Genomic DNA, 17,412 nt, shown 5'->3' on the forward strand with positions numbered 1-17,412 from the left:
GCAACATAAGTGACTACACCTGTGATCACTGTAACTAAATAAATATGAGTACACCTGTGGTTTCCCATGAGCCTAACTGCATGAATGCGCTTAATAAATGAGCTGTGAACGCGAGAACTTACTGAGTTTTGAACCCATGGGATGTGTCAGACTGCATCAGGGCTTCACATTGAAAAGAATTACCAGAGGAAATGAAAAATCTAACAGTGACACTATAAAAAGATGGGCGAGGATACAGGAACATTGGTCACTAACTGAAAATCAGTGGAAACAGCATTCCAGAGGAATAGAATGAGTCAGAATACCACTAATCAGAGCTGCGGTGGCTCAGAAAATGATGCCACGGACAATCCACTACTTTTACAGTCCAGCTATGAAAAAGTGATTTTGAAAGTGTTTCAGACTTGGCTTAGTTGTTGTCAATTCAAATCAGAGTGTCTGTGACAGCCTAGACAGTGTGAAGGACATTACATAACATCAACATCGCTAGACAGTGTCTAAGAAGAGAATACCTTGTTTGCCTTTTGGTATAAAACTTCCAGATGAAGCCGGATGAATGCCAGGATCACATTCTTTGGTCAGATAAGACGATGATGAACTTGTTTGGTTGAGATGAGACCCAGCATTGGTGACATGAACCTGCCCAGGACTGCCACAGTGAATGCATAGTCCTTACAGTGAATCACAGAGGTGGGAGTGTCCTAAATATAACTTCAAGTCTGTAGAAGCTTGTAGAAGAAGAATATTTCAGTATAGTAACGATCGAAAACACTCACACAACTGTTCCTAAAGCAGGAAAAGTGAAAGCTGTGAATGTGACCTAGTATGTTTCCTGACATGAATCCAACAGAACGCATTTAATGTAGTTTAAAGAAAAGATAGAACAACACAACCTTCAGAAATTTGTGCAACACTGGTGTCCTTCATGCTGACAAGGACTGAGTTATAAGAAATAAAGGGGAGAAAAAATGACGGATTTGAAATTCAGTAGTTAAGTGTGCACAGACTTTTGTTGCATTTAGTTGCTGTATTTTTGATATAGTAAATCTAGACTGTTTTACATGAAAATATGTAAATACCTTACTGTTCAACTTAGAAGTAATCAGATTACTGTAAAGTGATCGAATTTAGAATCATCTGACTAATATTGTAGTACTTACTTCTCTTGTATACTGTGTACATCCAAGCCACCTTTAGCCATTTTCTTTTCTTTTTTTGTGGATTAATGGATTAATCTGTTGTTATGCGTCCGTCCAAATGATCCTCTCTGCAATTACTGGTACCGGCTCATCTCCGAGTCAGAGCTCCGGCTGATTATAAGTCCTAATGGTCTGAGCGTGTGGTCGTCTGCGACCGTCTGACAGTGATTAAGTACATTTATGTCAGGACCTCGGTCCTAATTAATTTATTGAAAAATTCATGACTCAGGTTTCCTGTAATCACGTATGGCTGGGTGTAACAGCCACTTACTGTGCTGCCATGGTAACAGTGTTGTGACTGTAAGCCATCCATAATCTGCAACCATTTAGATTCTGACACTATAATCAGCCGCTGTTAGAGCCTCATACAGTAATACAGCAGAAGTCAGTGGCTGCTGCAGCTCTGGATGTGATGGGTTATTATTCCTGTCCTGACCTCATCACTTTAATGTAGCCTCTTTTATACACGACTCATTCAGAAACCAGACGGATAATGGAGAGGAGAACTTTACACTTCCCTCTTCTGTTGTGGTCTCGCAGGATTAAAATCAAGCTTTATGATCTTTATGAAAAGATCATAAATCAAGCTTTATGATCTTTTCATACAGCTGTGTACATTATCATAACAGGCTCTTGTTTCTTGTCTCAGAGTGCCAACAGGAAGAAGTTTTATGTCCTCTCCATGTTTCCGTACCCGTCGGGGCGACTGCATATGGGCCATGTGCGAGTGTATACCATCAGTGACACCATCGGCCACTTCCAGAGAATGAGAGGCCATCAGGTATGTGTGCTTTTAGTAAATGTGTTTTCACCGATCCTACTGTCCTCCCTAAAACAAGCAAGGTCGGCACAGTCTGCTCCCCCAGCAGCTGAATTCCATTTTGCTGCTCCGTGTTCCAGGGAGCTGCTGTTGTGCATTAAAAGTCATTGTCTTACCAGGACACATAGAAGAGAACCAGTGTTGTTAGTAACACCTGCGTGAAGACGCTCTAAACTAATTTAAATATTCATCACGGTACTAATGGAAAACTCATGAGACTAAAAGTGGACAGCTTTTTTCGAATTTAATTGCTGCTTTTTGGAGTGATGACTCTCTGATGTAAAATGTGAGGTCAAGAGCTGACAAACAGGAATTGGAGAATTTTCACCAGTAGTATCGCAAGTTTAAGAATTGTTTTCCAGACTTAAGAAATACATAACTTCTGACAGCAGGTGTCTGTCTCCAAGAATGAGTCAATTATGACTCAAAGCTTTTAACTTTTATTGTACGCCTGGGTTTCGTTTATTGTTTATCTTCCTCTCGCCACAAGTCTCTTTCTGTGGCTTAACTGTCCCTGTTTTTGTTCTGACACACAATATGCTAAAATGGCTCTTATTCCAACAACAAAAACTTACAAAGGATGTGCCACCCTCAAAGTATTTTGACGTGCATATTTATTTTAGCGAACTGCCATTATTGTGAGACATGCACTTTCCTGTTGAGGTTAATTTGATTTGGCTCTTGTTGAAGTCCATGTAAAGCATAAAAAAATGTCTTCTGACTTTGTCACAAACTGATATAAAGCACAAAGGGAAATTTGAATGAATGAAAAATTGGCAAGTGTATAAAATTACATCTCAAAGAATGGAACAAATAACACACTTTCTTTTGAAAAGGTGATGGCGACACGCTGAGGACACTGATTGACAGCCTTCACACAGAACAGATGAACCGTACTAATCATGCAAACTGACCTGAGCGTGTGAAATCCACAGATGATAATGCAATCGAGTTTTTAAGGTGTTACCCTGAACACAAGTATGATTTAAAAAAAACTGTGGAAGAAATTATCTAACTTCACAATCCAGCACAACATGATTCACAAGTTTTCAGCATTTTAAAAAACTACACAAATATGATTTCCTTTACACAAACTGTAGTAATGTTTAGGGCCGTAATCAACTAAAGAATATCTTGGTTGCCTGAATTCGTACCAACTCTTCAACCAATCAATTGGCCACAGGTAAAAAAAATAAACACCTACATGTTGTTTCTAGATGAGCTAAAAAGGCCACAGTGCACTGAGTTCACTTTACCTTCTAGCTCTATTAGCCTACATGAAATATAAATGAGCACATGAAGCTGGTATTTGCAGAATAATAAGCAGACACGGAGCGGAACAGCATGCACCATATTCACATGATTTTTTGAAAGAGAACTATATCAGCTGTTGATTCCAGCACAAGAACTATTAAGGAATATTATGTAGACAAGTTAGCTGCAGTTTTTAGATGTTCTTCCATTTTCTTTGTTGAGCTGTGATGTGGAAACTGCTGTTTTTGTCCGTCCTTTTGAACAAAATTCAACCACAATGATGGCATCTTTGACATGGTGTCAGTTAGTTTGGAGCTGATTCCATGTAAACGCTAAATAAGTTGAAATGTAGCAGTCTGAATTGGGGTTTTGAAAGAATAAGTGTTTTCTCAGGTAATCTGTTCCTCCTGCCACCAATAATAATGGACAATTAATCCTGGAAGAGTATGGATGTTGGGCTTTTCTTATTATAAAAGTAACACCAGTGATTGGTGGTTGAATGACACCGTATGACACAGTTGACTTGGATGCCCCAGCCTTAATAATGCCACTGGTAAACCATGAAATACAAGAACAGTGAGTCTGCCTATTATTTACATCTCTGTTGTGTGTGCATCAGTTCTTTCAGAATATGAGTAATATCAGCTATGATTACATTTCTGCACTCTTGTTTGCATTATCTGTCTGGACTGTGACGCTTCATATCTGTTTACACGCGTTATACAGTGTAAATAATATGGTGTGCTAACTATCGCGTTAATACGAGCACCACTAGACGCAGAACAATACTTCCCTACACTACTTTCTTTCAATTAGATGGCCAAAGTTTACGCTTCCCTGAGAGCGTGTAATTAAATTCTTCTTTATTTGTTGTACATGAGCTTGCATTTCTGCTGTATGGCTCTCTGCCAGCTTCCTTTAGGAAGTTAATACAGTGCTCATTTAAACGCTGCACTCAGCCGCCAGTTCATTAGGTAAATCTAAATAAGACTAATTCAGTAATTCCTATCTTCATGAAAGTTATAATGATCAAATTTAATCCGAGCATTTTGCCTCTGCAAGTAGGCTACCGTATGAGGACTGTTGAGTGAATAAAAGCACATATTTTTCTCAATTTCTAAGCCACACAATATCCCATTATCATGGTTCTGATATCGCCAGAATGGAGACGATCTCCCCTGCACAATTTTGACAACATATCTCCACTGTCAGCATTTTGTAGTGAAATGTATGTTAAAATATAACAATTTCCTGGCACGTGAGTATTTCTTCCTTGAATTAAAGGCTAATTTTAAAAAAATCTGCAAGTCTTATCATATTGAATAATGGCAGATCTTGATAGCCTGGACTGTACAGACTGTATAATGACCAATAGTAAGACCGAGATAAAAGCTTCAAAGTAAAGGTAGTGAAATTACCTTGAAAATTGTCAGGGCTCACAGGGTGAACGGTTTGTGAAATAAACTCAGAATAAAAGCAAGGAGATGTTTTCCTCTTTCTTAGAAGCTGATGACTGGAGAAAATAGAAGGTTTTTAACCTGCTGTGGTGATTTTAAACCACCCAATCAGGCTCCGTTTTATGGTTGCAATTAGTTGTAAATAAAGCAAACTCTGTGCTCTTGATCTTAACCATCTTGTATTGACTGGAGTCTGTTTCAGATCAAAGCGCTACAATCGATATTCGGTTCTCTCTTTGATGCCTCGAAACGGCCGTGGCCAGAATCTCTCGGATGTATCTTCACTCCTGCAGTGACACAAACACCTTCTGCTCCGTTCTTTACTTCCATCCATCCCAGTCTTTACCCAGATGAAAAGTTACAAAAGAAATCTCTCTCCTCCTCTGTGTTTTCTGCTCCTGGTGGACTTTACACTAGATGGTGTGTATCTCCTTCCTCACCATCTTCCTCTGGCTGGTTTCTCCCTGAACAGAAACATGGTTCTACATGATTGGTAACAACTTCCAGTCCAGGAGTGTTTTTTCTCTCAGCATCTGTCAGAAAGTGAATCCTGTTCCGCTATATGCACACGGTCTACACTTGTCACTAGTTAATAAAGAAAGCTACTCTCTGTCAATGATAACACTCAAAAGCTATTTTCTGGATGTTAAAGACTATTGCATGTGTAAAAACAGAGATTTTTTTTTCATCTTAAATTACAGCAGGACCCAGTGTTCCTGTCTGTTCTTCATATCAAAGGATTATGACCAAAATCTCTTCTACATATGTTCATATGTTCTACATATGTTCATATATCCTGTTGACAACTGATATTTTAATACTGTGAAAATGACAACAAAATTCTGCTTGCCTTCATTGTTCTGAAGTGGAGACATTTTTGTTTTTAATTTTTGAGAAATTAAAGAAATTCTTTTTGAGGATTGCCACTATCAACTATTTCTAATCAATTAATCTAAACAGTTCATTTTACTCCAAAAAGTGAAATGACCTTTTCATTTATGTTAAGACATTTAGGCAATTACGTCATCTTTTCTTGTACATAATCCTTTGTAAAGCCACAAAATTTGTTTTTACGTGTTGTGCTTTTACTTGTTTGACGGAGCATTTTGTCACTTTTAATTAGAGGTGAAGCAAAGCTAATGGTCTCCTGACACCTGCTTCATAATTACAACACAGTGGTATCTTTTCACCTAACTCACTGCAAGAAAGCATATAAGCCTGTTTCCCACCATGTCAAATGATTTCTTTAATTTTTCTTTGAACCCATAATTTTAAGCTTTAATTTATGCTGAGATGACCAGCTGCTGCCACCAACTGCATATTTAGCAAACAGAAAAAAAAGTGTATTATGAACATTCTTTTCATCAAACTGTCACTGAGAAACAGCATACAAAATGTTAAACTATTCCTTTGAATGAAAACTGTCTTCCTGGCTAAATTAATTAGGGAAGCCTATTGATTATTTTCTTGATTAACTGATTAGTTGTGGTCTATAAAATGTCATAAAATGGTAAACAGTGATGATGTTGAAGTTGACGTTGATGAAAATATTTAGTTTACTGTCATAAAGGAAGAGAGAAATGAGAAAATATATAGATTTAAGGAGCTCAAGATATTGAATTTTGACTTTTTATCTCTTAAACAATTATCCAAACATCTGGTAATTAACTTATTAGTTGACAATTGCATTTCGAGGCTAAATAACACTCGAGCTGCTGCTGTGTTGTTGCATCTGCACATGGATGGTTGTGTAAAATAGTGCAATTCAAACGGTAAAGTTGTGTGATCATGGAATTCGTCCAATTTTTCAAGACAGAGGAGATAAATTCTAAAACAATTACAAGAGTTACATTTGATACACAGTTTCTAAAGTTGCATTTCAAAGCTCCCACAGATGGATTGGAGCTTCTGGCTGGATCTGTGTGGGTGGACACATGAATGTAACAGCGTGGCTCCATGTTCCTAGCTCCCCTTTCCTCCCTGAGGTGTGGATGCTTGTATCCATCTCTGGTTGGCACTGACTTGTTTCACATTACAGTGGACAGATTGTCATAAAATCAGTCTCCACTGTCTCCCACGTCCATCTTCCGCTGCCTCTTGTCACTCATGCTCTGAAATGTGGCGACTCGCTGGTAACAGGTTTGTGAAGAGTCTGACTCGTGTTGTGTGTGGACGGAGGGATAAGTGGAGCTATTATAATTCATTAGGTCCTCATGAACACCGTCTCACTTTAAGTATTTACGCTGAGTAAACACCGTAGTAGAGCTGCATGTTTTTTCCTGCTTTGTTGTTTGCATAAGCTATCTCAGGCAGGTGTTTCACCTTCAGGCATGCCCTGCTTTTTCATCTGTTTTACTCTAAATGGGACAACAATTATCAAAATGAACATCCTGCTGTTTTTAAAACATCTTAAAACTAGTGATTGAGACCAAAATCCTAAAAGGAAAATGCTTACTGAGGTAACAAATGAAGTGAGAAGTAGGATAATTTTCTCATAGTCTCCTATAGAATCAGAGTCGCCCCCTGCTGGCTGTTACAAAGAATACAAGTTAAAGGCACATTCGCTTGATTGGCTTCGCTTTCACGACCCAAAAACTACGTCTATTTTCTATATGCAGTCTGTGTATCAACATGATTTTTTTCTAAACATTATTGCAAACAGTTTATTTGTAGTGTATGAAATGTCAAAAAATACTAATAAATCCACCGACTCCGTGATAACAGGTTTATGAAGAGTCAGACTCATGTTGTGTGTGGATGGAGGGCTAAGTGGAGCTATTATGGTTCATTAGCATCTCAAGAATACTGTCTCATTTTAAGTATTTATGCTGAACAAACATCATTGTAGAAATGTGTGTTTTCTTTTATTTCTGCTTTAATTACAAAGCCTATCTTTGGTAGGTTATTCGCCCACAAGCATGCAGTGCGTTTACTCTAAACGGGACAATAATTTTCAAAATGAACATCCTGCTGTAAAATTTGTAATCGAGACCATAATGTAACAAAGAAAGTGTTTACTTAGCTAGCAAATCAAGTGAGAAGTAGGGTCATTTTCTTATAGATTATAATACAGTCTGACCTCTTTGCAACCAGGATAGTCGCCCCCTGCTGGCTGTTAGAAAGAATGCAAGTTAAAGGCATATTCGCATTGACTTCACTTTTCAGACCCTCAATTTTTTATATGCAATCTGTGTATCACAAATAAATTATTCCTGTCAACAGGTTATTTATAATGTACAAAATGTCAAAAAAAACCTCTCTGATAACAGGTTTGTAAAGAGTCAGGCTTGTGTTGTGTCTCCACGTAGGGATAAGTGGAGTTCTTATTAGTGGAATACTAATTTTCCTCTGCCACTCAATTTGAACTTTGAGAATTTAGCTCACCACAGCCGCTCCCTGTAACAGCATCATTATTTACATGGAGTAAACATAGTAGAGGTGCATATTTTTTTTCTGCTTTGTTTTTTACATAAGCTATCTTGGGTAGGTGTTTCGCCTTCAGGCATGCCCTGCTTTATTGTCTGTTTTATTCTATATCAGACAATAGTTTTCAAATTGAACATTGTGCTGTATTCAAAAAGTCTTAAACCTAGTGATTGAGAATGTACTCTCATTAGAAAAATGTTTACTGAAGTAACAAATGAAGTGAGAAGTAGGGTCATTTTCTCATAGGCTCCTCATAGATTCTCATAGACTCCTCATAGATTCTCATAGAATTAGAGTCGCCCCCTGCTGGCTGTTAGAAAGAATGCAAGTTAAAGCCACATTCGCATTGACTTCACTTTCCAGACCCTGGAACCACATCCATCTTCTATATGCAATTTGTGTATCAAGCATAAATTATTATTCTAGATAGGTTATTTTTAATGCATGAATGTCAAATATTACCAATAAATGCAATGAAACCCTCTTATCAGACTCAGAGTTGGACTCACATTTTGTCTCCACGTAGAGATAAGTGGAGCTGTTATAGCTGGAATAATAATTTTCCTCTGCCACTCAATTTGAACTTTGAAAATTTAGCCCACTAACACAACCTGTCATCACAGCTGCTCCCTGTAACAGCATCTCATGAATCCAGTCTCAGTTTAAGTATTACACTAAATAAACATCGTAGTAGAGGTGTATGTTTTTCCTGCTTTGTTATTTACTGCAGCTATGAGGCAGGTGCTTCGCTCTCGGTGTGCCTGTATCCCTCCTGAGCAGGCACAGTGGTCTGCTGAGCTCTCTTAGCCTAATACCATCCAGCACTCGGCTTTACAAATGAGGCCCATGCAGTTACCAAGGATACCAATTCGTCTGAAACATCAGACCCGTTAGAGTCTGTACGATGATCCTCTCCAGCCCTCAACTCCTTATCACTCTGCTTCTCCTCTACTTTACTCACGCCTTCCACTCCTGTGCTCTCATTTCATTTCTCTCTCAGTGAGCTAAAAAAAAAAAAAAAAAACAGAGCAAAGGAGCTAAAGAGATGAGTGAAAGAGACGTCTTCTCCAGTGTTTGTCAAGGACGGTATATGCGAGGGGGGAAAGAAGAAGAACACAGATCTATAGAGAAAGTGACAGTGATGCAGTGTAGGAGAAACTGTGTAGGAACCAACTTTGGTAATTAACATCTTGCGAGCTATTACAAAGCTGTTGCGTCCTGATCTTCCATTCTGAGCTTAACCTTGCCTTCCACTTGCATTTACATTATGTAACAGCTGCAGTTACATGGCAGTCAGTCTGCATACATTAAACACCATGGATAATGGAGCTGAAATCTCAGCAGGAAACGGCACATTATCATATAGGGGTCAATGTGTTCTGCATGTTTGGGGATGCAACACTGTTTTGTTGAATAAATTACCACCTACAATGGCAGATTGTTTATTTTATTGTTAGTGTTTGCATAAATCATCCTGCCATTTATCAGTTTAAATAAGCAATGAGCTTAAAGTGTCCTTCCGCTTAAAAATGTGTTTTGTTTGTTGTTATTTCACTTGAACATGCAGAAAAATGTGTGTGCAGAATTTGACTCTACACAGCTGTTTTCATATTCAGCTTCTCTGCTTGGTCTAACGTGAGACTTGGACAAGTTTGATATGGAAACTTTCAGTGCACACACGTTTGGAATATATTGCTCAGAGAAAGAGTTTAAGAAAACACGTGAGTTTGATTTTTCGGATAAATTTTGCAATTGAAATTTGATTTTCAATATACTTTTTTAAAGTCAAGCTTCAGTGAAATACTCATAGTGGCATAAAAATTAAAAGAATCTCAGCTTAAAGATAAAATAATTGATTATAATCGCTTTCAATATGTACTTTTTAAATTGACAGAACAATCAAATAAAGAGCAAAAATATCACAAAAGTTGTGATTGTATTAAGTAAAATAATTTAATTAACAATGATGCTACTAATAAAAAATTTTTTACTATAAACTGCAAAGCACTAAAATAAGTAGACCTTTAACTTATAGCTCAGAAATATAACATATTAAGCAATCAAGTTCAATAAATATTAAAGACTGGGTAGGACAATTTGCATAATGTATATCCTGAATTGCATCTTTTCTGACCTGCTGCATTGCATTGCTTCGTATTGTGATTTAGATTTGAAATCAGTAATTTGTTCAGCCTCACATCAGTGACATATTGTGTTCAGCAGCTAAACATTTGAAATGTTATGTATAATATTTGCATTTTCGGAAATTTTCAGGGACAGAGAGAAAGTTTTTGAAAGAGCCTATAAGTTAACCTTTTGGTAAAACAACCATACAGTAACAAACCCTAAACTGTTTATCAAAGATTTACGTAGCCATATTGGTGTCGTCCGTTGGTTTGTGCCCTGGTATTTTGAAACTGGACATGACAAGCAAGAGCTAGGTCTTAATGTGAACTCGAGGACGTGATGCACAGCCATACAGCCACGAGGTAGCCACTAAAACCCTAAACCATTCTGTGCTTTATCGTCTGTATTAACATAAATAAGACCATAAATTACAAAAAGAATATCATTCTGTACTTAAGGAAACTTTAAGCTATGGATTGAAACCATAAACACAGTAGCAAAATGTTTACTAAGGTAAGAAATCAAGTGAAAAGTACATTAATTTTCTCATAGACTTCTGTACAATTAGACTTTTAGCAATCAGAAGAGTCGCCCCCTGCTGGCTTTAAAAAAAGAATGCAGGTCAAAGGCATTTTAACTACATTCTCTTCACTTTTTACTCCCAGAAGCTACATCTAGCTTTTATATGCAGTCTGTGTATCAAACACAAATTATTATGCTGAACAGATTATTTATAATGTTTGAAATGCAAAAAACAACAACAAAAAAAAAACGCTAACGAATGCTCGTCACAATTTCTTAGAGCTCCAGGAGACTTGAAATAGCTTGTTTTGTTTTCGCCACAATAAAAAACACAACAAATCTTCATATCTGAGAAGCTGGCACAGAAAACGTTTGGCATTTTTGGCACTTTAGCACAACAGTTGACTGATTTATTTACTAATGATCGCTAATACTGAGCCGCTAACTGCATCCACAGGTGTTGAATCCGATGGGTTGGGATGCTTTTGGACTTCCAGCTGAGAATGCAGCTATAGAACGAGGTCTCGATCCAGAGGAGTGGACTAAAAGGTACATTCAGTTCCATCCGTTCTCACCCACTGTTTATATTCTGCTCCCTAACTTTGCTGTTCTTTCTCCTCCTCAGTAACATTCAGTCCATGCGGGAGCAGCTGGACACACTCGGGCTTTGCTTCAACTGGGATCGGGTGAGTAGAACTGAACTGTAGCAGCTTTTAGTCTGGTTTGCTCTCTTTTGAGGGTTTGTGACACTTCACACTGCTGACCCGACTCTGGCTTCTCCTGGCAGGAAGTGACCACCTGTCTCCCAGACTACTACAAGTGGACGCAGTATCTCTTTATCAAGCTCTTTGAAGCAGGATTGGCGTATCAGAAAGAGGTGGGAACGGCCTTTGCTCTTGGAGCATATCCTGTTTTTCTTTTGGAAGGGGTAATATGATTGGCTTAGGTTTGAGGTGCCTGACAGTTACAGAAATGATTGAGGCAGCTCATCCGTTACTCTTTGAAGAAAATGAATGAACTGAAATGAAGAGAGCTTGGTAGGAGCCTTTTGATTATGTGTAATGAAATGGGACGACCTTCAAATAAGGCTCCGGTCTGTCTATTAAATCCAAGCTTCTTCCTTAAGCTCTCCTTTTCTCATATCAAGTGTGTGTGTCTGTATTTGTGTGCTTGTGTGTTGTTCAGGCTGTGGTGAACTGGGACCCTGTCGATCAGACAGTGCTGGCGGATGAGCAGGTGGATGAAAATGGTCGCTCCTGGAGGTCTGGCGCGCAGGTGGAGCAGAAGCTACTCACACAATGGTTCATCAAGACGACAAACTATGCCAAGGTTTGACTGTTATGTGTGTGAGTGTGTGGGTTAGCCCTGAATGTGTGTGAGACAAGTGGCGTCTGAATGACTGGCCGGCAGCTTCATATGAGCACAAATGAGCAGCGGATCCATCTGATAACAATCATGGCTCACTTCAGTAGCAGCAGCTGCAGCCCTTCCTCTCTGCTTCTGCAATCAGACCCCTGGAGACCGTCATTTGTAGCCTGGCGTCTCTCTGCCAAGCAATAGGAGACCACCAGGTGGCCCGGCTGACTGATGAGGAGCCTCCACCTTTCAGCACAGGGGTGAACGGACCCGCTGCAGGCTGAAACTCACCACCTCCAGACTTATGAATCACTCACAAGAAAGACGGGTCATGCATTTTACATGCGACACATGCATGAGCACTGTTAGATGTGTGGTGGTGTGCATGTGCTAACACTGACAGACTGCAGAGTGATGCTAATTGAGGAGAAAAAGTTATTTTATGTGGATTTGAAAGCGTAGATTCTGCACACTTTCTCAGAATTTTGTTTTTCCATCATGTAAACCTGAGTTTAGTTAAGAAAAACTAGGTGCAACTGTGTTAATCTTGCAGCTACAATTTAGGATTATTGTAATCATGACTTAATCTGTTGTAGAAAATTGTAAAAAATGGTTCTTCATAACATCATCCCAAGGCGATGTCTCCAAATGTCTCATTTTGTCTAACTAGCAGTCCACAGCCAGGAATTTGAAACAGAAAAGCAACAAATTGTCATATTTAAGGAGCTAAATCCAAAGAACTATTTGCACTTCTGCTTAAAAAATGACTTTTTTGAATTATATGATGCTAATGATAATTTCTGCTGTACTCGTTTCCATCAAACTAGGGCTGCATCTAATAATTATTTTCATTGTTGATTAATTTGTCAACCATTTTCTCAATTAATCAATCAGTTTATAAAATGTTAAAAATTGGTGAAAAATGTTTATCCGTGTTTCTAGAAGCCACAGTCAACATCCTTAAATGTCTTGTTTTGTCTACAACACATAGTCATTTTACTGTCACGAGCAGTAAAGAAATCAGGAAATAATACAAATTTAAAGAGGTTGAATCAGAGAATTTAGATTTAATTTTCCTAAAACATTGAAGTAGTTGACTATTCACATCGAGGTTGACAACTAACTGGTTAATCGATTAATTATTCCATCTCTGTTTCAAATATTTTGACAAACTATGATCTTGAGAAGGACAGGGAGAGCAAGTTATAGCATCAGCAGCTTGGAAGTTTCTGTGAGCGGGATTTCATATCATACTAAAATAAAACAGAAACCAGTGCCTGGGAGGTGTGAAATTAAAAAGAAACAATGCTTTCATGCATTGAAAAATGGTTGCCAGTAAGACAAAATGCATGTGATTTCCAAAAAATGGCCCCAAAACTTGCAATAAACTCTAGTTTTTCCTTTGAGGATGAATTAAGTCATTTGCTATTTTTGTCATTTTGATTGAAAAAAAACTCATCTTGTCCACCGTCAGGCGTCACTCAGTTTCAGCCGAAGTCGCCCCAGTCAGAGGTGTGAGTGGAGGTGGAAGCAGCCTACTGTGACAATGTGTTCCCGCATTTCTAATTTTCTCTGACGAACAGAGAAGTGGGACGGAAGGAAGAGGAAGGTGTTAAAGGAAAAAAGTGAGAAAGACAGATGGAGAGAAAGAAGGACCGTGTCGAACCAGAGCGTGCCAAAGGAGGAAAAAAAAAGTAATTGGACTGTGATTTCCTGCATGAGCGTTTTGTCTGCTCGCCTCTACACGTGTTCGAGTCTGTTAGACAACATTAACTTCAGACAATATTTATTCTGTTTAGCTGTCGAGTTGTTCCACATTGCACAGTGACGGCGTATTATTACTAAGATGGATTTTTTTTGATGTGGAGTGCGCAGGATGCTAAATTATCATGTGGCAGTCGCAGAGTTTTCAATTTCATGCACAATCACACTTGTTGCAGTCAGACAAATGCTGCCTGCCTATTACACCACACTGGCATCTAAATGATTCACAAACTGAGAGCTCAGTGCATTGTTCTCCTACAGCAGTGCTCAAATATATGCATAGCTCCCAGAAATGTTTTTTTGTGTGTGTCATTTATGGTAAATTGACCACAAACTGCAGTGGTTTCAGGGAGACTGCTTCAAAATCTTCAGCTTGGAAAGTGCATTGATTTTTGTTGCTATATTGTCCAATTTTTTGTTTATTTTTTTTGTCAGAAGTGTACTTGACATCTCTTTCTCAAACCCCAATCCTTGGTTATTGCAATACCATGCTTTTTCTTTCAAGCTTTTCATAGTTGCCATGGAGACTCCTGTCCTTGCTGTACATATTTCAGTTACTCCTGCTTCTGTGCCAAACTGTTAGTTCCCAGTCCAGGAAAGTAAAAATACTGAGTGACTCTCACTTTAAAGCCATCGATGGTTAACGGTCACAGCTTTTCAGTTTTTCCTTCATTGCCGGGAACATCTTTGTTTTGCTGCGTCTCCGCCAAGAGTCGCTCAGTCATGCTGATACAGATCCGTCTGGATTTATGTCTTCTTTTTCTCCCACTCTGGAGCGAATCCATAACCGACACACTCCGCAGTCATGCTAGTGATGACTGTAGCCAGTGTTTAGGTTTGTATTGATAACTCCATGATGAGGTGCTGCATGCTGAGCGACACCCTGAAGGGGGATTGTGGGTAATAGGTTGTGACAGACTGAAAAGGAAATAGAGAATTACAACATCTCCGGCCTCGGACCAGCTGTGGCTTTTTGGCCTGAGCCTCGTTTATATGCATAGCTTCCTTTAATCAGGCTGAATGACTATTTGTGTGTATGTGGGAGAGAGGGAGTGTGCACAATGTATGGGCGATTGCTTTGTGATATGAAGAAAAGTAGGGCGAGTGGAGGTCAGCATTCTTGAAAACCCCTTTTTGTCTGCATAATGCGACCTGGTCGGCTCTGCTGCTTTGTCAAAATAAATTGGCTGTGTTTTGAAAGGGGCCACGCAGAGTTGGGAGTCAATTGCATTATCCTGGACAGCTACACACTTAGCGGAATATCTCTTTTCCACAGTGTAGTGGAAAATTAGCTCCTTCCAAACTCATACAAAGTGGTAAACTCGTGTCTTTGTTGCTCCTGCAGCCTCTCCTGGATGCCCTGGAGGATCTCCCAGAGTGGTACGGGGTCAAAGCCATGCAGGCGAACTGGATCGGAGAGTGTACCGGCTGCTACTTCGATTTCAAACTCAGGGTGAATCTCATCTCCTTTGTCTCCTGCTCAAATTTTAATCATTTGTCATTCTTTCTGTTTCAGTCTCTCATCTCTTTAACCACCAAGTGTTTCTCTGTCGCTGCCTCTGTTTTTCACCTCGTTTACCCCAAGCATTGATTGCTCGCTTTATTTAAGACTCTTTGGCGCCTCTGTTTATTTATGTATTTCTTTTAAAAATCATGCACCAAAACATCCTCACTTTATTATTCACTTTCCATGGGTGCATCCATCTGCAAGTGGCAATTTACCCAAACAGATGATGTCACAGATTAGTTTCTATTGACTCTACTGAGAGCCATATTGACAGTTCTTCACATGGCTGTTGTTTCAAGCTGAGCAGCAGCAAAAAGCCCACTGATAGCCTTGTGACTACTAATATGAAACTGCCGTCTTTAAGAAATGTTATCAAGTCAGTGGCTTAATTTAAAAACTCATCTTATTTCTAGAGTAAATAGGATGTGAGAGTGCATTTGTGTTTATATGTGTTTTTTTTCTGTGTATTTTGAAGGGGGTTCTCCAGTAGGATAAAAATTACACTTAAAACCACGAGTTATTAAATTAACCGGATTGCTGCTTATCTTATTTGACATCATAACTCGGTGTCACAGGAAGCATTTGCTGAATTATCTCCCCAGAGGGCCAAGGATGCCTATCTGTATGTCTGCAACATAATGTGTACTAATTAATAATTACAACCCCCTCAAATATGTATGTGGCATTGATAAATTGAAATAGGATTAAACTGTACATTGCAGCCCTCTTATATGTCAAAGAGTTACATGCTGCACATATTGCATATACTTTGCAGGCCCAAGAAACAGTATTTGCTTGAGCTTGAACAGTTATTGTTTTCTTTGTTGATTGTTTATTCAATAAAATTTGTGAAAAATTACGACACATGCTTTTCACAAAACGCCAAAGCCCTCAGTCCAACAGCATAAAAGAAGGTGATCTTTGAATTTAAGATGACACACCTGGCAAATGTTTATTATTTATTAAGAATTTGCTTAAAAATAATTAAAATTATATGAAAATGTTGCTTTCTGTTTGCCAGATGGTTGATGATTGGCTTGTTACCGCAGCAAAATGCTTTAAAGGTCCCATGTGGTGAAAATCCATGTTTATTGTTTTTGTATGTCTTAAACCTGGAGGTGTGAAATAAAAACTGCGAATATGAAGACGTTTACTTCCGCCGTTAATCGTACTTCCCCACCACTAGATAGCCTCTCAGCTGCACAAGCTAGTAAGAATTTTATCCATTTGCTGCATAGAAACTGGGTAACCAATCGTCATTGAGCTAAAAATGTGAAGAATCCTTTCCTTTCACTGCCAACTGCTTCTAAATAAACCATTTAAGATTGAGTAGCTGCTTCTAGTCTGTCAGGATTATTTGCTTTCTAGAGCTTCTTCTAACTTTGAAGTATCTTAGCCATGAGCAAAGCACAGCAAATGTCCTGCTGTTGACCGCAAGAGGGAACACGATAAAGTTTATGCACCCCCAGCATCTTGGGATCTGAGGACCCAGTCGATTACTTTTACTTTTGATGGCAATACCTCCACAACAATAGGAAAAGTCTTGGTGTTATTTCCATGCAAATGTGGCTAATGTTAGCACCAGCTTTGATGATATACTCATAGATCAGAACTCTGTGGAAACTGTAATGCATGGGAACACTTAGAAAAACCCCCGATTTGAAACCAATAAATAAGAACTAAGAGGGTTACTGTGTTTTTATGTCTCTTCTGTGCATCAGAGCATCCTAAACTCAGCTGGTATTTACATCTGCTTCTTTCTCTTCTGCTCTCTATGCTCACATGCTGCACTTTAATACAGTCAGATTCCAAATAAAGCTTTTTTCAGCAGAGTGAGTATGAAATAGTGACTGAAATGGAGCCCATTATGATGACATGTTAACCAGCTGTCACTTCCGAGCCATTCACCAAGCTGCAACTCTGCGCCACTAAACTACTAATTTTATAACCACAGTGTCCTCTGACAAACACACCATAAAC

The 17,412-nt window shown here is 38.8% G+C and overlaps 1 protein-coding gene across 1 annotated transcript in view; it reads left to right on the forward strand.

Annotated features, from left to right (window-relative positions):
• lars2 (leucyl-tRNA synthetase 2, mitochondrial) overlaps positions 1 to 17,412 on the forward strand; it is a 49,365-nt gene that overhangs the window by 9,320 nt on the left and 22,633 nt on the right. Inside the window, exons 3-8 of the mRNA XM_023278407.3 lie at positions 1,849 to 1,980; positions 11,263 to 11,354; positions 11,431 to 11,491; positions 11,593 to 11,682; positions 11,991 to 12,134; positions 15,271 to 15,378. Coding sequence (XP_023134175.2) covers positions 1,849 to 1,980; positions 11,263 to 11,354; positions 11,431 to 11,491; positions 11,593 to 11,682; positions 11,991 to 12,134; positions 15,271 to 15,378 — 627 coding nt within the window. The remainder of the gene's footprint in view (positions 1 to 1,848; positions 1,981 to 11,262; positions 11,355 to 11,430; positions 11,492 to 11,592; positions 11,683 to 11,990; positions 12,135 to 15,270; positions 15,379 to 17,412) is intronic.

This window comes from Amphiprion ocellaris, chromosome 9, assembly GCF_022539595.1.
Source record: "Amphiprion ocellaris isolate individual 3 ecotype Okinawa chromosome 9, ASM2253959v1, whole genome shotgun sequence".
In the NCBI taxonomy this organism is placed as follows: domain Eukaryota; kingdom Metazoa; phylum Chordata; class Actinopteri; family Pomacentridae; genus Amphiprion; species Amphiprion ocellaris.